We start from the raw sequence: 27,793 nt of genomic DNA on the forward strand, positions 1-27,793 counted from the left end.
TAACATTTTCAGTCTGATTGCTGCCTTGTGGTGAGCATGTCCACAGCAGCAGGGCACCATCAAGTGTGGGACAAGGACATTAACGGGGCCTCGAAAGTTCTCGTTTGGACCCTTGCAGGGAGCCTGGTCTCGAGTATCGATGTATGCGCTACGTTCTGCAAGCTTCATGTAAACATGTTCATCTCACAGCTGATGGCACAACTGCAGCGTAACTGGGGAAGAGACATCATTGTTTTGATATTGGTTGGTAACTTTTGGTAACCCATATTCAATGTAGTACATGTTCAAATGTATTTGCCTTATGCTAAATATTTTCTGACAACTAAAAAGGCATATTATGAATGTGTGCGATGGCACTTGAGTTTTAAATACACAAGGAAACAAATATACTCTGCTAAATTTCATTTGAGATAACATATATGGCATTACTTTAATGGCATGAAAAAATATAATCATAAAGATGAAGACTCAATTCATTTTATTATTATAAAACTAAGAACAATAAATAAATTCCATCCTCAAAACTGATTTAGCTGGGTATCTTAATTTAGGCTAACTAGATGATTGCATATTCCCAGCACAAATCATATAAGTATCCGACTCCTCCATTAAGTCAGTGGCACAGAGAATGCAGAGAATGCAGCTGCTGAAATGTAACCGTCCATGAAAACAATAATTTTCTATTCATTGCTTAATAACAATAAGAATTGGTCTTATCCTTTCTGGCAAGAACTCAGGTGTTAAGATGTTAAAACACCAAACAGAAAACCCTTGCAAGGCATCACGTCTGCATTAACCATGCATGCTTGTGGCGAACGTGGTTTGCATGTTCACCACCAAATGTAGACGCGATTCCTTGCAAGGGGAATCTGTTTGGTGTTTTAACATCTGAACACCTGTTTTATTGCCAGAAAGGGTAAAACCAATTCTTATGTTTTGATGCTGGCAAGAGGGGTCCCTTAATAAGAATATATAAAAAATCACAATAGGCATACTGTCAGGGTGTGAGCGGAGGATGCAATGGATGTGTTAATTTCGCTTTTAGCACATCCGAGTGGGTGTCTCCAGGGCAACGCCAAATCTAAGCCTCGTTCTCTGCGCCCCCAACAGATGCATTGCAAGAAGCATTGCCAAATTAACTAGGCGACCTTCGCCAAAGACGTCCCGTACGATAGGTAGCAGGTATGAAAGACCCCGTGAGACCACGGACTTACCTGTGCCAGCATCATGGCCACATTTGTCCAAAAACGTACCCAAATATATGCAAATTGCACCACTGAGCAATGCTAAATAAAATCCTTCCCATTAGTTATGCATATTTTTGTGTTGCTGTTTAACAATCGCTTGCTCTGCAGAGATGAGGGCAAGGACAGTTCAAGAACGAAGTGTCCAATGCAGCACCCCAAATCAATCGAGACGAGTGTTCTCCAACAGGGGAAGGTCCATATGGCTTGAACAAGCAGCACAGCAAATAGCAGAATCCACCCACAGATCTGACAGCACTTGCTTCGTATTATAACCGCATTCATTTTGCATTTCTGGTGCCAAATCAGATCACATGTAACCGTTACCATTGGGAATATATATAAAAAACGACCACAGTGCACTTGACATGTCTTGTCGTTATAAGATGGTATGGATCTTCTTGTGTCTGTGCAGGTGGTATTTGCGGCCGAAGCTCATGCCGCACTCTTCGCACACGAAGGGCTTCTCGCCCGTGTGAATCTTCTTGTGCTGGTTCAAGTTCCGCACCAGCGAAAAGCGGCTACGGCACACGTCGCAGACGTACGGTTTCTCGCCGCCGTGCCGGAACGCCTGGTGCCGCCACAGCTTGTCCGTGTCACTGTACGCGAGGCCGCAGTCGGTGCACGTGAACGGGCCGGCCCCAAATTCACCGGCCAGCTCGTCGGAGCAACCTTCGCCCGTCGAGTCCGAGCCGGGACACTCGCCGCCCATCCTCGTGTCGCCAAACGGCTCGCCGAGGTTGGGCGGGCGGCACGCCGGCTCGCCGTCCGGCAACGGGCCGTACGACTGGTGAGGGGGAAGCCTCGCTTTTGCCAAGGGGCCGAACGAGCGGAACTTCGGGTGCTGTGTAGCACCGGCCCCGAACATCAGGTCCTCGCTGCCGTTGCCTGCACGATGCGGAAAGGGGTTCGTCAGCACTTTCGAATGACCAGAGTAGGTAGAAGGTGGCGTGTGCCGAGAATGATTGGTGAAGTTGACAGTGGAGTTGGGAATGAGAGAGGTTGTCTGCTAGAGTTCAGCCAGCAAAGATGTAAAATAATGCAGGGTCACGAAACTTATTATGTTTTACATTTTCTAACCACTCAATTAGTTGTGTTCTTAAAGAAAATTGTGTTATCATTTCTACAATGCAATCCGTAAATGACACCTGCACGAATAATGAGTGTAATAATGTATTTTATCTGATGAAACGATGCATCATTACATGCTTAAAATATACGTGTTTCCTTGTGTTTCATCTCACGATGTACTTTTGTTTATATTTATGCTGTTCAGTCAATGAGAACATACGCATATTTTGAGTTGAAAGATAATCAATTGGAATCCTGCTACAATTTTGCTCCAGTCATTTCGTGATGGGTGCAGTGGATTTCAGTTTGACACCACGTGCATTTGAAGTTCACTTCAGATGTTCTTGTCCGAGTTTGTAAAGACTCATTGATTTATTTTGAATAAACAGGAAACTTACAAATTCAATTAATAAATGCAAGAGCAAGCACGTGGTGTATAAATTTAAATTACCTGTTCCAGTCTCAACTTTAGATACAAACCAGCAATGGATGGTAGCAGGCATGTGCGTGGAATTAAAACCTTAAAGTTGCCAAAAAAATTACATCTGCAATAATTACAGTGACTTTGCAAAACTCAAGGTTGTAGGCCTAATGGACGAGACCAGATTTAGAATGTGGCACAGAGTGGTTAAAGCACATGCTGATGCACACGACAACCCGAATGTAATTCCTGCCCACAGCTAACGTCTGTGGAGGGTAACATCTGAATCGGTCCTGGGCCCTTCCCTTACCCAACACGCACTGACCAGCGAGGTGAAATAAGGTCATACAACCACACGATCCTCCATGAACACCGCAGCGTGGGAAGGTCTACAAAGCCCCACGGCGCAGTGTTGCAATACAGCTAGTAAAACGGGCATCGCCAGCAATATGTATACATGGGTATTGTGCCCACGAAATCATGTATATTTGTTCCCTCCTACTTATTTGTATTTCTGGGTTAGGACCACAGCCCAGTGCGGCACGGCTACCACCATGAGAGCGGTTCGAGTGACTCGCCTCCCGCGATGGGTTCCGCCTTCACACCCAGCACGCCCCACACGTTGCCCCGGGCCACGCCATCCTCCGGCGCGTCGGGCAGCATCTCGTCCGGGGTTCGATCTCCGCCGCCGCCGTCGGACCTGCCGGCCTCGTCCGCGATGGGTTCGGCCTTCACGCCCACGACGCCCCAAGCGTGGCCCTCGACGGCGCCATCCTCCGGCCCGTCGGGCAGCATCTCTTCCGGAGTGTGCTCGCGCTCGTCTTCCGACCTGCCGGCTTCGTCTGCGGGACGCAGCCACTTTAGCATTGGAGCAGGCAACAGTGCACAGGGCCGAGAACTTTGTGGATGGAGAGAAGAACCAAATGGCACGACATTGAGGGGGGGAGGGGTGCGGCGACCAGCACATTCAAACCTTCTATTACTATGCATTCTCGTCTCTCGTGCCAGGCTGTGTATACGAGGAAAGGCTGTCACAAACCCGTCGCTCAACTGTACAAATAGCTGCGATGTGTGAAGGCCCCTCGCCCACTGGTGGTAAATGTTGCACCAGCAGAAGGGGAGGGGGGTAGGGGAGCTGAGTTGTGAGCAGTGGAAGCTCAGCGCTCTGCGGCAGCCCCAACGCTACAGGGGTGAGAACACACGGCTGATGACAATTCAGGTTTCTGAGGCATAAATGAAAGGATGTGTGATCCTGGCCTCACGAACCTGCAATCATACCCTCGCTGTGAAAGCAGTTCGACTCGGGCCACCTGTCATTCGGTCCCCTTTCTTCTTGGAAGTCCTTCTCTGCCGAGAACTCGTTCATGTTCTCAGAGACCTCGTCCTCATACTCCTCGGCGAAGCCTGCAGCAAGCCCACGAGAACAATTTAAACGAAACAAATTGTTGATGCGTCCAGGAGTATGCAAATGCTATTATAATCGTGCGAGAGGTGTTTTTTCTGAGATGCAAATTAAACGAATGTGTTTACAGGGTGTTCATTAAACTATGTTAAAAACTGTAGTTTTCACACTGTGATGCAAATTTCTGGTAAAAAGGAATTCAAAGTCAATATATCCGAATAGTACATACCAAGCATGTAAGTACGCATCATTTCATCGGTTAAAATAAATTATTACACTCATCAATCATGCAGGTAAGAGTCCATTATTTTAATTCATATATGTTGCATCGATGGAGCAGTGGTTCAGTGGATAGTAGGTTGTGCTATAAACCTGGAAACCGGAGTTAAATTCCTGGCCACAACTACACCATCAGTCGCAAGTGATATCTGAAACGGTTCTGGGCTCCCCTTTCACAAAATGACATTGACCAGTACGGTGTAGGATGGCCAAACAATCCCCTTGACATCATGGGGCAACCTTCATCCATCGATGAAATGACAAAGGTCTGTACACATATTTTATTTATACATTTTCATGTGTTATAGGCGATAAGTTGACAATCCCTGCAGTTACTGCAGGTGGAAATTACATGACTTAATTTTCTTAATAATTTGAGCCGAAAATGGTATATTACTGTCCATCAGGAATCCCCAGACGTTTGGTTACGTTTGGTGTTGGAAGAGTATGCCCATTTCAATGCCATAATTCAGCATTTTGAGCTCAATGCATAGAAAACAGCATGTTCGTCATTCAGTGTAAGAGATTTACTCCTCTCCAACGAGGAAGTGACTTTCCTTTTGCAATTGTCCCGAATGATTCCAGAAAACCCACAGCTGACAATGAGAATTAAATACCGTTGCTCATTATCAGCATGCTAAATGATCATCCGTAAAGTGTTCAGCGAGTCACAAAGTGGTAACAGGTAGATGTTAAAGAGGAGAACACCTAATACCGATTCTTGTGGCAGACAAGCGTCATTCAGCACTTTGAATTCAACTGTATTCCATGTAACGTAGGTTTCCCTATTTAAGAGGTAATCGCAGAATCAATCAAGGACTGACCCAGATATACTCTTTGGTTTTTTCGGTAAAGTCACGTAGGTTAAAAAAGAAAACAAATAAATTAAATCACGACGTTTCGGAGGCAACACAAGCTTCCGTCTTCAGGTGAAACCGTCACAGCAAAAATGCTGTGTTGCCTCCGAAACGTCGTGATTTAATTTATTTGTTTTCTTTTTTAACCTACGTGACTTTACCGAAAAAAACTAAGAGTATGAATCCTTGCAGTCACGAAAGCTTCAAATCTAGAATGACCCAGATATCTCCACTCTCACATGCAGAGTGCCCATCAAGCTTTCATGGTTATTTAAGTCGAAAGATAATTTAATGGAGAGCGGTAGTGGCAGTAACTTTACCTCCATCCATGGCCAATAGGTTTTGTCATTTGTGATTTTGAAGAGAAATGTGCACCCAGATTGTAATTTGATTAACACATGGTTCTTTAAATGGTTTAAAAGCACAATTGTGGACAAGGTCGATATTGCTCTTTCATTAGATAACATATCTACGTAATATTTTCACATGGGTATTAAGAGAGTTTTTAAACTCACTTGAAAATGAATTGGCATAAAAGATGAATGCACTATAGCAGCGTATAAAGGAATAAGATAACAAAGGCAGAGAAAAAATGATGAATTGTTTGAAGCAAATCAAATTACTCGAGTCAAGAGCAGCATCCCCACGGTGGTGATTTGACTCCTCTGCCTTTTCCTCCGTGGTGACGTACAGCAATCCGTGAAGGTCACTGAACCTCTCAACCGACTGCAGCAGCTCCTGGCTGAGACTGCTGAGCATGAGGACGATGGCGTCCAGGAGGCCGCTCAGGAACGGCTGGAACGCCATCACGCCGGTGGCCTGGAGGCCGCCTCCACAGGCCCCGCCGGCCCCGTCGTGGCCCTTGGGGGACGAGGCCTCGGTGACGCGGCGCAGCACGGCGTAGAAGGCGAAGGGCAGCCGCTCCCTGGCGGCGGCGAACATCTCGGCCCTGACGTGGGGCTGCTCGGCGCACGCCAGGAAGGCCTCGTAGTCGCCGATGCCCAGCTCCCGATCCACGGCCTCGGCCACGCTGAGGCTCACGCCGTGAGCGGCCAGCCACGCCGGGAAGTCCTGGCGCGGGTTGATGTGGGACACCACTGCGGCCGCCACTGCCGCCGTGGCCATGGCCTAACAGTCTGGGTTTTTAAATGCAAACACAATTATGTTACTACAATGCGACCAGTTGCTTCATGGAGTAAAGTCACATCGCTCGGCATTCATACCAACACAGAAAAAAAGGATGTAATGTGTTTGTTGACTAATTTCGTGCAAGCAAAAAGTCCCGTTTGCAGCGACCAGTGGTAATTATTGGACTAAAACGTCAATTATATCATTACGCCGCATATTTAGAAGGCAACATGCCCAGCCGTCACAACTAGGAGAGCGCACTGGCCAAGGCGATTAAGCTGAGAATCCAAAAGGCGTGGCTCAGATGGAGCGAAATTAGTGGAGTAATGCGCCACTTGAAGATTCCGATTTGGTTGGATTTAAGCGGACTGAAAGTGAACGGAAAGTGACATAACCATGTCATTTATTAAAACTCCATAAATAATATAAACTGTCAAGGGTCACTTGCAAAGTACGAAATCCGCACCCAAATGCGACTTGCAACTGTGTTCCACGTTGGTATTTCGGTTCTGTTCATGAGAACCACGTCTCCTCTCTCTCGTTCCGTCTGTTTCTCCATGTCCTAACTTACTGAGTCCTGTCTGTGTCTCTCTCTGCGTCTCTATCATGTCTCTGTGGCTCTCTGTCTACGTGTCCCTCGTCTGTCTACTCATCTCTGTCCCTCGCACGTCTCACCAAGTCTCCACGTGGTCCCACAGACGTTGCCTCTGTGCCTCATTCAACCTCCCAGGAACCCACACTACACAGCCCTCAAGGTGTATCGAGTACTTTTCCATTCACTCTGTACTTTACAATTCATCGAACACCTCAGGCTGAACCCATGGCAACGCAGCACAAGCACTGAGGCATTAATCGATGGTTTACAATGAGCACTTTACATTGCACAGTGCTTGAAACTGAACACCGTGATGTTTCATCAGTGAGTACCTCATAATCACTGGGCACTGTCATTCACGAATACAGTACTTCACTCTCAACAGAGAGATAGTCACAATGTGTACCCATCGATCACCGAGTACTTTACAATCAATGACAACAGCACTTCGCAATCACCGAATACCTCCCAACGACTGTGCAGCCGATAACGCACTGAGGGGGCAGCGTGGCTGATGCTGCTGCTGATGCTGATGCTGCTGCTGATGCTGCTGATGATGCTGCTGCTGCTGATGATGCTGCTGCTGCTGATGATGCTGCTGCTGCTGATGATGCTGCTGATGCTGATGATGCTGCTGCTGCTGATGCTGCTGCTGCTATTGACGAGGTGAGGGGCCACTCACTCGCAGCCCTCTGCCCTGCCCTGGCCTAGCTGCCTCACCCGGCGGCTTGCAGCAACGCGAGTCGCGAGGGGGGTCCACGAGCCTTGCGGTCACACGTCTGCTCGCCCCCGGGGGGGGTCTCTCTCCTCCTCCTCCTTCTACACCGATGCAGAGAGAAGAGAGAGAGATGGGGAGAGCGAGGAGGAGGAGGACGACGAGGAGGAGCCGCCTCGCTCAGCCCCGCGTCTCCAACACACGCGACCACTCCGCGGCACTGTCCATCTGACGGGAATCGATTCCCGTTGCGTCGATTCTCGTCATTCGCGACTCCTGGACACGATTCGATTGCGGGTTTTTAACAGTGCTGGGGTTGAGCGGGTCGTTGCCCGAAACGTCGGCTATTGTGTTGTTGTCGAGGGCACACGCAGGTTGCTGAGTTTTACTTATTCGGGTGTGTTTGTGCACGACTTACAGCACTTGCCCCAACAGCCTGCTAAAGCTATACGGGGGAACTTTGTCTGTTTTTCGTGCAACTTACAGCACTTGCCCCAACAGCCTGCTAAAGCTATACGGGGGAACTTTGTCTTTGTTTCGTGCAACGCAGCAGCACTTGCCCCAACAGCCTGCTAAAGCTATACGGGGGAACTTTGTCTGTGTTTCGTGCAACTTACAGCACTTGCCCCAACAGCCTGCTAAAGCTATACGGGGGAACTTTGTCTTTGTTTCGTGCAACGCAGCAGCACTTGCCCCAACAGCCTGCTAAAGCTATACGGGGGAACTTTGTCTGTGTTTCGTGCAACTTACAGCACTTGCCCCAACAGCCTGCTAAAGCTATACGGGGGAACTTTGTCTTTGTTTCGTGCAACGCAGCAGCATCGCCAGGTGACGTTTCGGCTGCAGTTGGTCGGCAGCTCTCAACACGTGGGGGGGGGCGGGGGCGGTTTGACCATACTTCACCACGCTGGTTCAGTACAGGTTTGTTGACGTAGAAGTGCAATAGGATCGTTGATTTGGCTCGCACTGCCCTCTGCTGCCCACCATGGAGCCCTGCAGCAGCCTATAACACCTGTTGTGCACGGTGGTTCGCCCATCCGAGCACTCATCCAGGCTCAACGCCGCTTGGGTTGCGAGATTTGCTTGATTTTGGCCCGTATGTTCCGGCCTCATGTCCACGATGTGCTCAATTGTACACCGCAAATCTCGAATGAAAACTAATTTCTTGAGAACCGCTTTTTTGTGGTTGGTGTTATCGTCCTGCCCCCGCACATCCGATCGGCACGGTTGGCTGTGTAGGGTGCGAAAGAAGTTCTACGTACGCTACGTACACAAACCCCCGGTCGGGATTAAACGCAGCAATCAAAGCCTCACGTTGCGAAAACCTGACCGGACTGAGCCCAGAGAAATACTCACGAAGCTTTAATCCTGGGTAATTAAGTTAGACATATAATTATAGATTTGCTCATAGCCTTCACGAACCACGTGCAAGCCAGGGACGTGCTAATGTTCAGATTAGGATGACGAATCGAACAAAAAAACTGCACGAAAATAGCCTGAGAATTTACAAACACACACTAGACGGTAAAGATGATCGATTAGTTGAATGAACGCATTGCGCGTTGAACTTATTTCGCGTCGTACGTAGCCAACCGCGCTAATCGGAGGTGCTAGGGAAGGACAGCAAACTAAAACGAATTAATGAAAAGGCGGCCTTAAAACATCACAAGCATCGATTTGCTTTTGTTTACATTCAGTGGAGGCGGTGAACTCACTGCACGCCGCCTGCAACAAACGCGACAATGATAACCGATCCGCTGACCGGATTCTTAAATTGACGATTGCTTCACCACGCTTGACCCTGTAGGACAAAGATGCCCCCGTATCTCCTGAACACAGCAATGCCGTTTGCGAGTGACCACCACCTCCACCTCCAAAATATTGTTTAATATTTTTATTATTTTATTGTGAAAAACACAGCAAAACATTATTGCTGTGTTTTTCACACCTGATGATGATTGCTTGTGTTGCAGCCGAAACGTCGTGAGAATTTTATTGTTTAATATTTGTATTATTTTATTGTGAAAAACACCGCAAAAAATATTGCTGTGTTTTTCACACCTGATGCTGATTGATTGTGTTGCAGTCGAAACGTCGTGATAATTTTATTGTTTAATATGTTAATTATTTAATTGTTTCCCTTCTACGTGACGACTTTACCGAAAGAACCAAGAGAATATGAGAATTTGCTTCTTTACGAACCGATGATAATAATTATCGATCATCATCGATTCCCTTAATCGACATCGCTTCCGGCGATAATCGTATCGCGGCCGTGACGTCACGTCCGGCGCTAGGCGAGGTCGAGGCCCAGGGACGCGCGCGGCCGCCTCCTCTTCCTCGCCGCCGCCGCCGACATCGCGACTCGCGGCGGACGCGAACATCGTGAGGTAAATTTCGGGGCAAGCTCGTTCCGCCGTCGTCGTCCCTGACTCCCTCTCCTCATCTTCCTCCTCCTCTCTCCGTGGATGCGGAGCGGAGATTGTTTTGTTGTTTGGCGGGGGACTGGAGGCGCGGTCTTCGCGGTCTTTGTGCCTCGCTCCCGCCTCCACCACGACCATTCTCAGCGGCGTCGTCGTGTTTGTAGTAATCGTCGTCGTTGTTGTTGTGGTCCTCGCCACGCAGACGTGGCGCCGATGCGATGTTGCGTTGGCGCGCTGTCCCAGCGCCCTCCGCGATGTTTCGCCGCGAGCCGCGCGCTTCGTCGTCGATGGCTGGCGGCCGATACCGCGCCGCGAGTGATCGATGAGTTCGCTGCTTGAGGCCCCGCGAGTGATCGATGAGTTCGCTGTTTGAGGCCTCGTGAGTGTGGGGGGGGAGTTGCGGTTCGAGCGCTACGAACCCGGCGGCCCGAGATCGATTCCTGCCCCACGGACACCAAGCACCCACCGGTGATCGATTATCTCAACCGCCGGTCATGGGCCTCCCCTAGGTCGGCTCGGCCTCAAATGGGTACCTGGTGCCGCTGGCGGCCGGGCGTGGTGCTGGCCACCCACCCCCTCGTGTGCCGTGTCGCTCCTCTCTAACACCACTTGCCCCGACAGTCTGGTACAGGCTACACGGGGGATCTTTGTTTTGTACTACTGTATATACATAGCAGGGGTTTCACACATTACCATACAATCATTGTACAGTTGGTGTGTATTATAGAAAACAGAACATACTCTTGTCCACACTAGCGTCGGAGATTTGGACATTGGGGAGGTGAGTGGGGGGGGTTATTTAAACGTGTAATGCACGCGTTGGCGTCTTCTATAATTGAGAAACAAGCCAAATAAGCGTTCTAGATTTCAAATAAGCGTCTGTGATTATCTCTTGAGCTTCGTCGATTCGAAGTGACGGCAAACGCTCAGGGTCACAAGAAGCTTCGCGGTGTTGGTCGTTTTTTAAATGCCAAGCGGAATTTTAAGTTGCCGCCCGATTTGTTTCGTTCAACGACGCCTGAATCTCGCGTTTAAACCTCTGTCGGAGAGGATTTGTTGTTTAATAAGTAGCTACTGGAGTCGCACGCTTCTTTTAATTATTATTGTGGTTGTTGGTGTTTAACCTCATCGCGTTTGCGTTCCAGTTGCACGATATACATTGCCCTGTGCAATGCCGTGGCAAGCGTGGAGCTGTTGTTTGACTGTACCGTGCCCCACTCTACACGCTGGCTAATGTGGGGCAGAGGCAGGAACATTTCGAGATATAATTATCCTCGCGGTGCACGACATGAAGCAATTCCGGCGTTTCAAATGGTCTCGGTTGGTTTCCCGACAGCCCTTAACCCGGCGTTTGTATATCCGTGAGTCAAATCGGTATTTAAAAAAAAAACGGTGGAGAAACCCGCTGCAGACTCAACACGTCCTTTCTAATTGAGGCTTGGGTCCCAGGGTGGAAAGTCTCCATTCGTACGGCGGGGCTGAGTCACCCCATACATAGCACAGCAGGCGCTGTTGACTGCACAAAGTTATGTAATTTTCTAGGCCCCAAAATAATGATTTGTTGGTCAAGTAATTGGCCTTTCGCTTGTAGAGTTGAGTGTTTTAACCATAGCCACACATCCTCGGGGCAATAGCTTTTAGAACTGTGTATGTCCATGTACGTTGCGTACATTTGTATTGTGCGTGCCTGTGTAGGTTGACATATATTTACATAAGCGAGCCAGTATGTCGAGCTTCCAGTGACACGAGAGGAATACATCAACTACCTTCCTTGAGCCATGTCGTAGAACTGAAACATTCAGCATGTACGAGTCGGTGATTCGTGTCATAACGTATGTGTGAGCGTGTCTTTAGTTTGTATGTCTGACCTGTGTGCAGTGGCATCTATTATTTAACTAATGCACATAGTTTGTGTGTGTGTATACTAATAATTTATAATGTCGGGGTAGCATGAATAAAACCGGGTTGTCGTTGCAGTCATCTGCACATTTTAGCTGCCAAGAAAAAATGTACGCTGTTATTTTACTGTACTCAAACCAAAACTGACATTTATGTTACACAACTAAATATTTACATTTTATACCGTGAATACTTCGCTGTGTACATTGATATCATAAAATTGGCTTAACCCCAACTGTGCATGAACATGCCATTCGTTATTAGTCTCTTTGTTTACACATACAATGCACTCAGGTGTAGCAGTGCTGGTTGTGTTCAGCATATTACTATTTACGGTAACAATAGCAAGCGCATCATGTAGCAATGTGTCAACTTAAAGGTCAGCCCGTTCTTTGTTCGCTTGAGTGCTGCCACGGTACATGATTAGTGTTGCAGATTCACGGCTGTGGCGTCTGTAACCACAATTTCCTAGGGCTATCGCTCGTCAAGTGCTTGAATGTCGTTTTTGGTAAATGGGATTCAAAGTAATTCCACGTTTCATTTAAACTTTATCCACAGCTCTAACATTTTTAATGGATTGGCCACACCCTTTTGAGGTAATTTTGGTGTCGCCTCGTGAATGCATCCCACCGTTCGGACAATTTCAGGGGTTTAAAACTCCACGTTAAACGATTTCTGGTTGCACTGCAGACGTCTGCAGCCATTTTCGTCGTCGTCGCCATGTCGGACGTCGGTTGTTGCAAATGGGCTCTCGGCCACTTGTGAACGATGCCGCACAGTCACGGTGAGTGATGCTTGAAGCGCGCAGTGAGCGATGCTCGCGGCCGCCCGGCCCTGGGATGCCACTTGACGTCACCGCGAGCTTTGATTGGTCACAACCACTTGAGTCGCACAAGTGGTACCGACGAATTTATCCAGGCAGGGACGATGTTTAGATATTCCGCCACTTTTAACCAAGGTTATTTTTCAAGGTTTGCAAAACGGTATAGCGCAATTGGATTTTGCGCAGCTTCTAAATGGGACCACGTACAAATATGTTGCAGTGAGAGGGCAGTTGGTCATTGGCAGAGGAGAAAAGAAAGATCTTGAGCCTCAACATAAACAGGGGTAGTGAGTTGATAGCATGGACTGCTGGTTGTGGCAAAGGATAATTAATAACCTCCAGTTACCTTTTGATATTGATGTGCAATTCAATAATTTGAATATGGTAAGATTGAGATAATGAAATTGCCTCGGTTCGCACTTTTATTCAAAACAGTTGGAGACCATGGCCGCAGCGGCCGTGTCCAGCATCAACCCGCGCCAGGACTTCCCGGCGTGGCTGGCCGCTCACGGCGTGAGCCTCAGCGTGGCCGAGGCCGTGGACAGGGAGCTGGGCATCGGCGACTACGAGGCCTTCCTGGCGTGCGCCGAGCAGCCCCACATCAGGGCCGAGATGTTTGCCGCCGCCAGGGAGCGGCTGCCCTTCGCCTTCTACGCCGTGCTGCGCCGCGTCACCGAGGCCTCGTCCCCCAAGCGCCACGACGGGGCCGGCGGCGGCCTTCAGGCCGCTGGCAACACGGCGGCGTTCCAGCCGTTCCTGAGCGGCCTCCTGGACGCCATCGTCCTCATGCTCAACAGCCTGAGCCAGGAGCTGCTGCACTCAGCCGAGAGGTTCAGCTGCCTGGAGCCCGCCCTCTACCCCAGGACAGAACGGGATTCTAGGATGTACATGGATGATGAAGGTAGTTTATCTTCTGACACTTCTATTTGTGCGTATACTTTGCAGTGGCTCATTAACGTTCTGCTCCATCAAGGCCTCCCTTCGCTGTGTCCAGCATGATGGTTGTCTGAACATACTTCACTCTGCTTGTCGGTGATGGACCCAGAACCGGTTCGGACATTACAAACTACTGATTATAGCCATCGCTGGGAATTGAACACAGGTTCGCTTGTTCATATCAAAGTACACTTACCATTGTCCCGCCACTAAACTCCATTTGTGAATACAGGTAGTCCTCTACTTACGATGGAGATGCGTTACGACGACCCCATCATATGTCAAAAATATTGTAAGTCGAAGATGGCTTAGCCTACCCAGGAGTCTTAAAGAATGGTGATAATTTACCAAAACAGAGCAATTTACAGTACCATACTGTATAAACGATATACTGTATGTATTTATTAATCACAAAACTGTATTGGACAGTAAAATGTAAAGTAAAAAAACAAGGTAAATTCTTAGCCTACCTATATGAACTGCAATTTAATAGAAAGTTGTATTCAAGTAACAATCCTATCAGGCATCACACAAGGCGGGAGATGCGTACATCCCAGCAGCGTCCCAACGTACAGCATCGTACCTCGTACGCTGCTGCGTTTGCCTGCCGTGCAAAATTTAAAATATTTAACAATTTTGTCGTATCGCCATCGTAACATCGAAATATCGTAAGTCGGACCATCGTAACTCGGACTATCTGTATAAATAACGGTAATGTAATATATATATACACAGTCAAATCATGATTACTTTCACTTCGTATATGTTGTCTGTTATTGGTTCATATAAACCTGCAGCCACTACTAAAGTCTAATCACATTGCAAAAGAAACCTATCTTGATTTTCACTGGTACCCCAAATCATGACAGTCCATCAAATCTCATTTCTTTAGAACTGCTTTTGGTTGTGTTTAGTTTGTTCTTCCCCCGCACCTCCGATTAGCACTGTTGGCTACCTACATACATTTACACTTGTAATCTTTGTGTATAAGGAGCCCCTGGTATTCAAGGTTTTCTTTCTGAACTCAGACTGCAGTGGGAATGTGGTAAAATTATATCTGGCCAGTGAAGTAATGGAAGGAACACTGGCAACCATAGCCTGACCTGCACAGAGCCCAGATTTTGAGGCTCTTTGGGCTTGAGTAGGATCTGAGATGGTCAAACATTGACCAATAAACTTGGCAGACTTTTGGCAGAATGCAGGGCATTTAGAACTATTTTACAATCCTACATTGTGACAATAAAACCCAGTAATTATCTGTAAAACGAATGGAGAACATACAAAACACTAGTGCATTGTGCAACTTGAATGAAAACACTATTTTAATTCAGAGTGGTTCTCCACTCAAAAGGACCATGGGATGGATAGTGCTCGTCTCCTACTTATAGCCCTGATCCATTGATGGAGATTCCTCATTCCTATAGTGGGAGTGAGCCTACTCAAACGACAGGCATTGTTGACTTTCCACAGAGGGGATGGTCGACTGAATTAACCCCTCTGTTAGATTTGACACCATAACAACAGGTGTCACCTTGCCGGACATCCGTGTCTGCCTGTAGTTGTCTCTAAATGTTTTTTGTTCGTTGCAACAAACACATTTTTTTCCTTTTCCTTATTGTCAGTTTTGTAAGATGTGGCAAAGTCACTTTAACCCACTGGTGAATGCAATCAGCAAGCGGTCAGTACTGCTGCTCTGCTGCCTTTTAAAGAACCCTTGACGTGCTTCGCGGCGAGCAATGCTGATTGCACACGCCCCGTCAACAGGCATGTCAGAGGGGTACAGCGCAGAGGAAGCGGCTCAGTCCGCAGCGCAGACTTCGGCTGGACTCAACGAGGAGGTGGACGGGCAGCAGACGGACACATGGGAGGAGAACGACGACCTTGGTGAAGGTGAACTCATAGGTGAGTCGCCGGCTGGGGTGAGGTGAGCCGGGTGATACCCGATCTCCAAAAATCCACGGCGCTGGTCTCGTCGAAAAGCAGTGCCGTGAATGATGGTGACAAGCAGTCTTTCCGGTTTTTGAAAAGAGTGTTTTTACAACGCTACAAGAAACCACTTTGGGCATGAAGTGGAACGTTTTCGCAGCAGATGTTGAGGTGGGTTTCATGAGAGGCAAGACCACTGAGCAGTAGCGCTGAGACTTTGGGTTCATATCTTTAAGTATTGGCCACCCAGGTTCAATCCAGGTTTTACACGTGAGTGCACAAAAACCTTTGTGTGAACTTCGGTGCAATACATAATGCAACATACCTCTTCTCTTGAGAATTAAACATCATAAACCTGATTGACGTGTTGTAAATGCTTTATGTAAAAATAATAAAATATTTGCACGAATAGGTCTAATTGAGTAACTTCACAAGCAGTTGTGTGACAACTTTTTCGCGTAGCATTACCGGCGCACGATGGCACACAGCTTGCTCCAGACGTGCAATGCGCCTCTGCATCTGCCTCTTGCTGCGCAGGTCCCGATGGTAGGGTAGCACCGGACGGAGTGGCGTCCCACAGCCACGCCCAAGCCGACCTGCAGGAGGACAGCGAGGCGCAGAGCTCCTCTGCGTGGGGGCTGGGCACCGTGAAGGCGGAGCAGGCCACGGAAGGTGCGTGTGTGTTCGCGGAGGGAAGGGGACTATTACTGGGCGTGTTAAAGATTCACTCGCCCCACCACGGTTCAGGATCACAGTTTGAAGAACCGATGTTTTTGGTGTGTAAGCATTCTTTATGCCATACGTCTCATTTGTACTGTCCGTACTGTTTGTCTCAGTTTTGTACAGTTAATGTTGCTGTGTAATGTGTACTTTGTATTGTGTTATATATATTTTTTTGTTTGTATTATCTTATTTACTGGACATCTGTGAAAAGGAGCTTCCATAGCTCTTCGGTTTCCTCCAGTATAAATCCATTTTCTTATTTTGATTATTGTTAGGTAATTTTTTTCTATTATTCTCTAAGTTAAATGTTCAATAACATATGCTTGAATGTCATGCTTTTTTACACGTGATTCAAAGCATGATTCGTATGCAATTTTAATTAATTAATATTTACATACCCTACATGTTACCTTTATCATATTTAGACCTTGTTGAAGTCAATGTTTGGAGGCATCTTGGCTTGACTCGGGGAATCTGTTTCCAATTCTGCAGATGCGCACATAAAGTGTGTGTGCTGTAGAAATAGCACGTTTACTTACACGGCGTTTGAACATAATGTACGCAGTGAACAAGCTGTAAGTGGATGTCAATATACCCATACTGAGAACAAAAAGAAAAGTTTTTTTAAATATTTATTTTTATTGAGGCAATGTGTGAGCCCGATACATCACGTTGTGTGACGCACACAAATAAAAACTTTTTCTTAAGTCAAAGGTGTATGGACTACCCATCTTCCAGCATGCGCTTTATCAGTTGTTTAGATAAGCGCAATGGTTTGTCACGGCTGCGGAAAGGTGTGGGCCCATTTCTGGAATCAACGCTGAATGATTTTACACGTGTGTTTTCCAGATGTGCGTTTTGTGAGCCCTTTAAAAACACACAAAACTTCTAGAATGGTGTTGGCTCTCACCCAAACTGCAGTGATTATTATTCTGGAGCAAACCACAGTGTAAACACTAGCATAATGAAGAATATTGGACTGAGACTGACAACCGGTCATAAGTTAACATTGAACTTCATGTCTTAACAACAATTTCAAACATCTTTGCAGCCGAGGTGAAGACACCAGTTTTGGATGAAGATGGAGTGGACCCAAGCCACGTGTGGAAGGATATTAAAGTGGAGAAGAGAGAAAAGTATTGCCACGGAGCAGGTAAAAGTGTGCTTTTATTATCGTCGCTTTCAAAAGAGTGAACAGTTTTGTAGAGGAACACTCCATTCACTAATGCAAAATATATTCAGCACAAAATTAGGCAATTCATTTAGCTTGGATTTATGTAAGATGTACATTTACAATAGGTCTTTATTCTTATGAAGGTTTATCCAAAATCACTATGCATAAAATGTAGTATTTAAATGCACTTATTGTTTATTTCCTAAAAAAAAAACCCCAGTGTTTTGATTATTTTCCCACCAATCTATTCCAATTGTGCTATCATGTCCTGAGATCTAGAATGTGTACGGAAATCACACAAAGCAGCACTGTGCCTTGTGTGTAGGAGAGCGGCCACAAAATACATTTTTCACCGGACTTCTCCCGAAGAATCCTTTAAAAGTCACCGTTTTATCCTTTACACAGGAGAGGTGGCCCATACACGGCAATAAACTCGCGTAGTGCGACAGTCAAACTCATTATTTAAATTCTCAGAGCTGAAATTCGGCCTAATTAATTGCAAGACCATGTTTTTTTATCTTTGTGTACAGTAATTGGTGATTGGCCTCTTACACCATTGACTCACTTTCACTTGAAAACTGGGTTTTAATTCTGGGTGCTGGTGGGATTTCAACTCAGAATCTCAGCGGTGCTAGCTTATCACTCTGACCGCGGCTACCCGGCCAACTCAGCATGTCCTGATTTAAACCGTAAACTGGTCTTTTGTAAGTGGAAGATAGCAGAGTGGGGGTTGTGAGCATTGGACAGCTCTATGAACCTGGCGACCTTAGTCCAATTCCCAGCAATAGCTAACATTAGCCACGAGTGGTATCTGAACCAGTCTTGGGCCTCCCCCTTCACCAACCTGCACTGACCAGCATGGTGAGAAATAGATGGCAGTAGAGCAAGTGAGTCCGTGTACCCCCAATGGATTAACAAAATGGCACGAATTATAAATGACGAGAGTAAGATGCTTGCTAATGAGACGTTGTGTGGCGTTTCAGCCCGTCGAGGATGTGCGCGGGGAATTTTTTCTTTGCGAGGGTTTTAAAGTTTTGTTTTTCCACAGAATCTACTCCTGCTGGGGATGATGGTGAGGCAGCTGAGATGATGCACTGTGCCGACACGGAGGGCGACCCCACCCAGAACGAGTGGGGCCTTCCTGCGGACAGCAAGGGGCCGCACGGCGCCGAGGGTATGCTCCCAAGTTTATGCGGCCACCGACCCACGCGTGTCACACGTTACCTTGCAGCAGTGTGACCCATAAGGGGTCTTAACCTTCATTGGTGGTTGTAGTTGTATACGAGTGTGGTGGCCCACACCGTTTTTCTGCAGCGTATCGGAGGCAAGGGTCTGGATCGCGCGTAGTTTTTGAGATGTCAAATCTTGTGCACGGGAGATGGCGGCAGTGGCTTTTGTGTGTCGGTATATTCGAACCTCGGAAGTGGTAACTCGAGTTTTCTCTGGACGTCTTGTTTCATTGCACTCAAGGAAAAATGCTCATTCAAAAAGTGAATAGTATTTCTAACTCAGCGGTGAATTGGCAGGTCCTGCATATGTTTGACAACGTACCCGCAGCTTGTTACCAGAGACCCAAGTATCATTCAAACAGCCTGAACTTTGACAGGAGCCAAATCTATCACTAGGACCACCGAGGTACATCACTGTGCTGTCGGCGCCACCGCTTCATTGGCGCCCACTTAACCCACTCGGCGGCTGTTTTCTCCGACCTCTTCTGCAGGCGAGTGGAGGGAGGATCCAGAAGAGGGCCTTTACCCCGTGGACACGAACGTTGTGCCGCACCAGCGGCCACCGAAGCACTCGCTGCAGCTATTCGGCGACTGGAGGGGTCACGACAGCCGAGCCTGGGTGCACGGAAAACAGGCGGCAGTGGTGGCGGCGGCGGCGACGGAGAGCCCGGGTGCGGCGCGGTCCTCGTTTGAGCACCAGCGGACCGTAGTGACAGGTGAGGACTCTAAAGGAAATGGTGCTGAGTGCAAGATCCCCAAAACGGCCGTCCAACTGAAAAGCAAAGGCGTGTCGGACAGAGAATTCAGGAGTCCTTCGCAACAGCAGCAGCAGCAGCATCATCACCTGGAGGGCTGGAATGTGCTGGCACACCGTAGCTTTGTCAAGCGATGGGGGGAGACGTGCGGCGAGCAGTCCCCGCGGGGGTGGATGGGGGATGGGAAAATGCGGCATGCGTGCGAGGTGTGCGGTGCCCTCTTCCGCAAGGCGTGCGAAGTGACGCGGCACCGGCGCATCCACACTGGGGAAAAGCCGTTTGCTTGTGAGAAGTGCGGAAGAAGATTCACGTGGTCCAACAGCCTCGCCCGGCATCGCAGGATCCATCGCTCGGCAGCCACCTACATGGACGATGCCGACCTCCCGTAGGGGCACACACTTATTTTTTTTTATTATGTCAGAAGACTGTAGAAGCCCTCGTCGCTGTAGGCCGGTGTCGTTACCGTTAAGAAAATTAATAAAAGCAAAGAGGACAACAATGGAAAACTTCCCGTGATGGATCGGACGCATGCAGCCACTGGCGTGCGTTTGCCAAGGTGCTGTTCCAATATCTACAATGATGGTGACACCGAAGAAGAGTCGTCATTTGCTGTAAAGATTTTACTTGTTTTTTTTGCCCAGAGTGCAAGATAACGTCCACACAAATTATTTCACCTGCTTAGGGAATGTCTGGCGCTCGACAGCCACAGACTTCATTAAACCTGCATCATTTGGCCAAACATGAGAAGCAACATAGTCTCAAATTGCTGTAGCTCTGTTAGTTTAAAAACCGAGACCATGAAGACTTCTTACAGAGGCAAATAAACATGAAGTCAAAGCTTGCTCTACTCCAAACCACCTTTGTAATTACAAGCATACTTTGACATTTGACCTATCCTAGCTGTCAATGGCTGAAGCTAGTGCTCTGCCCCAATGCTATTTGGCCACCTCTCCTGCATTTTGTCCAGGATTGCATTGCTGCCCAAGTGCATGTTCATTGACACAGTGCTCTGATGAAATTCGTAATCTTGGCACGATGGCATTTTAATGTTAAGGTGGGTGGATAGAAAAAAAAACGATTATTAATAATGCTTCTTCAATATTTACTGCATGCTATAGTTTAAGAGAAATTTGGGGTATTGCCAAAGTCTGCCAAGGCTGTTAATTGGATGTTAAGTGAGACATATTACAAGTAGGATAGGTCAGTTATAAAAATGGTAAAAAAAATGTTATTTCAATAAATGCAAAGTTAATGGCAGTGAGACAGTTTTGTGTATCTGTAATTGTCAGTTTTATACTGGAAGAAAGAAATAATAAATGTGCACCAATAATTGGTTGCGTGTTAAATCGCTTCATTTTCTATAACACAACCAGAAAGCAAAGGCTGCATTGTATTTTGTAAAGGGGCAGGAAGATTGATAAGTTGTCTATAAAAAAAAGAAAGGGATTGTGCTTTGGAGCAGGGTTGAGCAGCAGTAGTGGACGAGTTTGCTTTTCTCGGTTTGCAGGTGTCACGAAGGAGGGGTCTGTTTCAAATTCCAGTCGGGCAAGCACACCCCAGTTCCCTCCGTTTGCCGCAGTGCACAGACTGAACGAAAAGGGCCATGTGTTTTCAAAGTGGAGGTACCACCGCTCCAATTTATCTGGCCTGGGCCGACCCCGGCAATCCGTGTCCCATACGATTACTCAGTCGCAACAGCAGGCCGGCGGCCCATCGGATATCCCTGGGTTCGGGATGCACTTTGAAATCGATGGCCCCCCTTCCGCTGACGTCGGCGGCGGCGTCGGCGGTACGCAGGCGATCCAGGATGCCGTCGACAAGATGTGGCTGCACCTGCCGTCGGTCGAGACTGGCGAAAGCAAACCCTTCCAGTGCGGCGACTGCGGCCACCGCTTCCGCAACGTGATCTCGTTCCGAAGGCACCAGCGCACGCACACGGGAGTCAATCTGTACGCATGCGAGGACTGCGGCAAGAAGTTCTCGCTGTCGCATGACCTGACCCGCCACCGGCGCATCCACACGGGGGAGCGTCCCTTTTCCTGCAGGGACTGTGGCATGACCTTCCGGCTGAAGCAGCACTTGCGCAGGCACCAGAAAACGCACGAGGGCGAACTAGGAGGGTTCAGTCTAGACGGGCCCGGCTTTCACAACGTCCACTGCCCGCCGATCGAATGAGGCTCGGTGGGCACGACGACAATAGGGCCTTGCTCGCCCCAGTTGCTTGGCAGGTTTTTTGTTTTTGTAATTGTGACAAATCCATGTTTGGGAGAGGGTTTCACTTATTTTGTTCTGTTTAAGTTTTTTTTCTTTGCCGTTGTAAATATTCTAGTATTGTAATGGATATGTGCTTAAGTTAAACGTTATCTACGTAATTGTTTGTAAATACACGGTAGTTAAGCTGCTGTTTAAAAAAATTATATTTTGACTTGTAAAATGCATGTTATTTGAAAGAATCTAAAAAAAATCTATTATACACCTTTCATAGAAAGAAAACAAATCTGTGGCTATATTTATGAAAAGATTTAAACGTAAAAGAAAAAATAAGAAAGCGTACATAATGCAAGATTCCAAACCAGAAATACGTTGACATTGCTGACTTGAGCATTTGACGAGGCCATCTGTATCGTTCATGTCCTTATGGAGAAATATTCTTGGTTTTTCAGCTTGTAGAAATGTGGACTCCTTCAACACTCGTGCGGACAATGCAGAAAAGCTGAAACATCCATTGCTTCCGAGCGAGAAGGCTTTCGTAGAGAATGTCGTTGGGCCCGAAAGTTGGCGATGGAACGCGTTGGGAGACGCCCGAGCGAACAGCGGCGAAGGGAGCAAGCGCGGAGTGGAAATCGCCGCCACCGCGGCCACCGCCGCTCCTGGATTCCCGCCGGCGCCACCCACCGAAGACGGTTTGAACGCACCGTTCCGCTGCGACCACTGCGGCCGCCTCTTCATGCACAAGCGCAGCCTGCGGATCCACGTGCGTAACCACACGGGCGAGCGCCCGTACGCCTGCGACTTCTGTGACCAGCGATTCCTGCGCTCCGACAACCTGACGCGGCACCGGCGCATCCACACGGGCGAGCGGCCCTTCGGCTGCGAGCGCTGTGGCAAGCGCTTCTCCTGCTCGCACCACCTCACCCAGCACAGGAGGTCCTTCCAGCATTACTGAAGCTGCCACCGCCGCCGCCACTGCCACCACTGGTGTGCTTCGCCCATGCTACTGGCGTGCAACTGCCCAGAAAGAATCCGTCTCCGACTCCGAAATTAATTTATTTGCTGTCGCTTTACCACCCCGCGAACTTCCACACGCCGGAAGGACTTAGCAATGTTCCATGACGGACACATCTTCTCCTTGACTTTAGCGTCTCGATGATGATTATCAATCATGAATTTCCTCGCCAGTGGAAGGCGGTGCCGCAGATGAAGAGGAACTGTGGCATATGATACTTTTCTTCGTACCAAACACTACCTTTGTTATGGGATCATGAATACCGCAGCGAGTTTAGGGCATGGAGTCCTATGCTGCGGTCCATGGAAGGACGACAACTCGAATGACAACGCTTTTATACACTCGGTGTTCTTACTTGTATCTGGAGTGCAGTGTTGTGCCTATTATCATAATTAGTTAATGTACTGTGCTGTATCCAAAGTGATTAATTGCTCTTTTTGGAATATGTTAATATTACTAGTGTTATGAATAATTGTCCATTGCTGGTGGTAATGGTAAGTTAGAACATTTTGTTAGACTTTTATTTAAGTGTACAATTAGTGTTTTATATAGGAATGTGTAGAAATTTGTTCGTGGTCCTCACGGCCCACAGACATTTAAAGTTTTTTTTATACATGTACCTCGACACATTTTTTTGTTTTCCCCACTGAAGAACTTTGCCACGAGTTTTTGAAATTTGCATTTAACAATCAGTATAATGCACGTAAGACGCAACATTAACCGTGCGTCCCGTTTGGGATGTGATGTGTTTGGACGTTGGACGGTGGGTTCTAGCAAGTGTTGCTGCCGTAGTTAGCATGCGCTAGTGTGGAAGCGGATTTGGCTCAATAAATCTTGCAAGTGGGAAGGACGCCATACAACAGAGGGTGGTGTCTTGTGTTGCTCGCAGGCCAGTGGAATGCCCTGTGGGAGAGCTCACCCGCTCAGGCGAACGTCGGCTGTCCCCTGCCGAGCACCGATTCTGACCACACCGCCTACCAGGGCGCCATTCCGCACATTGAACGGTGCGTCCAGCACATCCCCGGCCCCGCGGCGGGCGGTGAGGCTGTGCGAATGCATTCGGCGGTGGCGCGCACCAAATCGCGCAGGTACGGCAGCGCGAGGGCACGAGCGTCCGCCGCTGCCTACGCCGTCATCGCCGCCGCCACCGGCGGCACCATGACGGCTCCGTTCACGTGCACCCTTTGCGGGCAGATGTTCGGCAAGAAGTACGCACTGCTGTCGCACCAGCGCAAGCACACTGGCGAGAAACCGTACGAGTGCTCCCAGTGCGGCAAGCGCTTCAGGGTGTCCAACAACCTGGCCCGGCACAAGCGCTCCCACACGGGCGAGAGGCCCTTCGCGTGCGAGCAGTGCGGCAAGCGCTTCGTCACGTCCGACAGCCTCGGCTACCACCAGCAGCTTCACATATCCAAGCGACTCTTGCACGGAGCTGCGCTGTGAAGGAGGAGAGCCCACGGGGTCAGCTCTGCGCTTAGGGGATTCTACCAGGGGTGGCTGAATACCCTTGATGCTTCACTCATTGGTGCCCATGGCTACTTGTGTAAATTGTGGAATATATAAATGGGTCTGGTTTTCCAAAGCTGGTAATGCTCCCAGTATTATGTAGATAATGGAGGTTGCCAGGATCATCTGTGCATGCGTGTATGTTTTTGGTGGTGTGGTAGTGGCAGGCTGGCTCATGGCTGTGTGGCAACTGATAGTAGCAGCTTTGATCATCGCCTGGATGCCTGATGGCTCAGCCCAACACTCTGACCTGACTCCAGCTCGGGTCTTCCATGTGGGTCTCAACTCCATCAAGATCATACACTTGAGGGGACCTCTTATTTTTTTTTCCAAACGAAGAAAGATCCTTAGTCATTTTACCCAAGACTAAGCTATTGTGAGCAGATATCTGCTCCGTTAAGAAAGTGACTCGTCAACTTGAGCTGCAAGCAAGCCCAAGAAGCTGTCCTGTTTTAAGAGGTGCGGATGCAGGAGTTCGGCAAGGTCGGCTGCATCTGCCAGCTGCCTGTCACATCCACGCACATCACCAGGATTCTCCATGCACATTTCATCACGTACCGCAGTGCTTCCACGCATTCCAGTCGCATAGCCGGCACTATCGCTGGTGAACTTGGTACTGGAATATCAATACAGCGGTTGTATTGAATTGGCAATTTGTGCGGCGTGTGATGTACGGAATTTATATATACGGAGTGATTAATGCGGTGTTGGCTTTTACGTGATTTTGTGCTAATCGGTTGCCATTGACCACAAACGCCTCATGATCCGTGGCTGCCTGCGTTTCTCCGTGGACACTGATGGTAGTGAAAATAATGTTCTTTAAAAAAAGAAGCGCGTGTTTAACAAGGTTACTTGTCGCGCACATACAGTATATGCGATGTTTCGAGCGTGTTTGTGAAATGTATATATGAACTTTGAGGTTTGTGGAGTATGGAACAAGTGATTCCATAGGGATTATGGGTGGGAGGGGTCCATACCCACCCCCCCCGAATGGAATTCGATGCTCTTCCCCATTCAGAGCAGCACCCCAAATGTGAAGGCAGAGGTCACCAAGGACGACGCGCGGTTGATGCCATCGATTTCAAATGCCAGATCTCAAAACGGTTGCACGGTTCACCACCACCTGCTTGGAGGTGTGCACACCTCGAGTGGAATTTCGGTCATCATTCAAGGCCGCCCGTTAAAGGGAACCATCAATTGGAAGTGTTACCAGCACCAAGGCGTGCTCCTCACGTAGTTTTAAATGGAGGGTATAGATTTGGGTGCTCCCCCTTCCCGCAAATTAAGGCGGTAACGAGAGCCCTCTTACTCCCGCCTGTGTATTTGGTCCTGTCCCGAGTTGTGAATGAGACTCCCCATGTAAGAAAGACACTTGGTCCTGTGAGCAATGGATACAAATAATGAGGTTTGTGTACCACCTTGACTCGCATAAACTGCCGTGGCCTGCAGCACGGGGAAATGGAGACCGTCTGCTGAGAGGTCGCGTGGATTGTGTAACTTCCTGCCAAGAGTAACACAATTTACTTTTCTTTTGACCTGATTTATTACAATGCGGTAAAAACATCGGCTTCCTTATTTTGCCTTGTTTGTATTCTCTTGTTTTGTACTGGTTACCTTCTCCCCTTCCGTACCATTCGTCTCGTTTGTACCTTTTCATTTGCGTTGTTTTGTCTGCTGTCGCGTTGGTTGTTTCTCCCGTTTCTCATTTGTTACTGCCGGTACTCGACAATAGTTTGTACAATTTGCCGTGATGTGTCTAGATTGTACTTTGTGTCTATTGTTCAGCCTCATATATTACCCGTCTTTACAGTAAATTGCACTGCGTGCACTGCATGTTGTTTGTCCAATTTGTATTGCCACCTTTGTAGTATTCTATCGTGTAATGGCACTGTCTGGTGTGAACTGTCAGTCACTGATGTACAGTCATTTACAACCTGTCTCGGTGTGCCTCAATCTCGTTTCATCCACGAGGTTAACAGTCAACGGTCCAACTTTTACCTTCCGTCATGTCCCTGAGTAGTGGAATTGGTTTATTCTGCCTGGTGATCAATGGCCAGAATGTGTGTGCCCGGTGCATGACGTCAGATAACTCGGGGGGTGCAATTTGTCCAGTCTCATTCCTGCGAGGCACATTCAGAATCTTTATTTATACTAGAGGAATCCGATGATTAATAGGGCTATTAAGACTGCATTTTTTCCATATAACCATTACTTAATTGCATCATTCTTGCATCTGCCGATGCAGAGCTGCTGCTCCATGCAATTGTTTTATTGTGGATTGAATGTTTGTATTGCCTTGTTGATCGGGGTCCCTATCAAGATGCCAAATGCAGCAGTCGAGATGCTTGCTCGTCCTGCACTGGGAGAATACATCGCTCCAGTTCTTGCATCTTCGCATTGGCTCCCCGTCTCCAAACAAGTGGAAGTTAAGATCACGTTGCTTATATTTGAGGTATTTTTGAAAGCGAGCTCCAATTTATATTCAGCAGCTAATGCAACCGTGTGCCCCCTTCAAGATTTGTCGATGGTGCCCTTCTATGTATACCTCGGTCTTGGCTACTTTCTTGGGGTGGTCGGGCATTTAATGTGGAACTCCCGACTGGTGTCTCCTCAGGTTAGAGAATTCCCGTCCTGGTGACCCCCCCCCACTTGTGTAAATCGGCCTCTTGGACAGTGTTAGTACCAACTAAAAACATCTTTAGTTAGCTTAGTTTCTCTGGACCCTTATTCTGTCATCCGGCTGTTATCCGTGCCCTTTTCACCCATGGCACCTTGAGATATTGTGAAAGGTGCCTAAGAAGTGCAACTCATCATTGCAACAACTTCACCTGTGTTTCTTTAACGTGGGCTGCGAGAGGTGGGAGGTAATGGGTTTTCCCGAGGGTCTGCAGTTGTCACAGTATCCGCAACAGCGCTGAATATGCGCGCACATGGACGGTCGTTATTGCTAACGTACGACAACGTTAAACATGCGTGATACTTTTTTTTATTGTTTTAATGTTTAATAAACAAAAGTGGATTGAGTCGTCTGTTTGGTGGCAAGTGAAAGTAAAAAATACATTCTCTTTGGTTTTTTCGGTAGAGTCACGTAGGTATAATGATGTATTTTCTACCTACGTGACTTTACCGAAAGAACCAAAGAGGTATGGATTCATGCAGTCACGAAAGCTTAAAATCAAGATTAATAAAATATTAAAAAATACATTGCCTCTTGTGGACGGGGCTATACCAATAACTGCCATAAAAGCCAAAATCTCGCCAACCTTTTCGGAAATTACCCTCCATAAGGAACATTTAATGTGCTATCTTATGAATTTCAAGGTTTATTTTTTTTTTAGATGTGTGTATGTGCACTAAAATTGCCAACACAGCATCACTAAATAATTCGTGTAAACAGCGTACACGGGGCTGATGGAGGAAGGGAGGGGGCTGCCAGCTTGCCAAGGGTCAGAAGTGCGGAG

At 47.9% G+C, this 27,793-nt stretch overlaps 2 protein-coding genes across 2 annotated transcripts; one reads left to right on the forward strand and one right to left on the reverse strand.

Moving 5' to 3' along the window:
- Positions 1 to 7,932, reverse strand: LOC144944482 (uncharacterized). The gene is made up of 5 exons (XM_078872661.1): positions 7,718 to 7,932; positions 5,898 to 6,410; positions 4,003 to 4,140; positions 3,315 to 3,578; positions 1 to 2,132 (listed from the first exon to the last, which is right to left on the reverse strand). The coding sequence occupies exons 2-5, from the start codon at positions 6,397 to 6,399 to the stop codon at positions 1,624 to 1,626; spliced, it is 1,413 nt and encodes a 470-aa protein (XP_078728787.1). The 5' UTR covers positions 6,400 to 6,410; positions 7,718 to 7,932; the 3' UTR covers positions 1 to 1,623.
- A 2,077-nt stretch (positions 7,933 to 10,009) lies between these two features.
- On the forward strand, positions 10,010 to 27,355 carry LOC144944688 (uncharacterized). The gene is made up of 10 exons (XM_078873048.1): positions 10,010 to 10,102; positions 13,293 to 13,758; positions 15,558 to 15,695; positions 16,257 to 16,391; positions 17,494 to 17,595; positions 18,665 to 18,790; positions 19,337 to 19,561; positions 21,108 to 21,758; positions 22,264 to 22,760; positions 23,661 to 27,355. Exons 2-10 carry the CDS (start codon positions 13,302 to 13,304, stop codon positions 24,267 to 24,269), a joined length of 2,940 nt encoding a protein of 979 aa, XP_078729174.1. The 5' UTR covers positions 10,010 to 10,102; positions 13,293 to 13,301; the 3' UTR covers positions 24,270 to 27,355.
- Positions 27,356 to 27,793: the final 438 nt, after the last annotated feature.

The sequence above is a fragment of the Lampetra fluviatilis genome, chromosome 35 (genome assembly GCF_964198595.1).
Source record: "Lampetra fluviatilis chromosome 35, kcLamFluv1.1, whole genome shotgun sequence".
NCBI lineage: Eukaryota > Metazoa > Chordata > Hyperoartia > Petromyzontiformes > Petromyzontidae > Lampetra > Lampetra fluviatilis.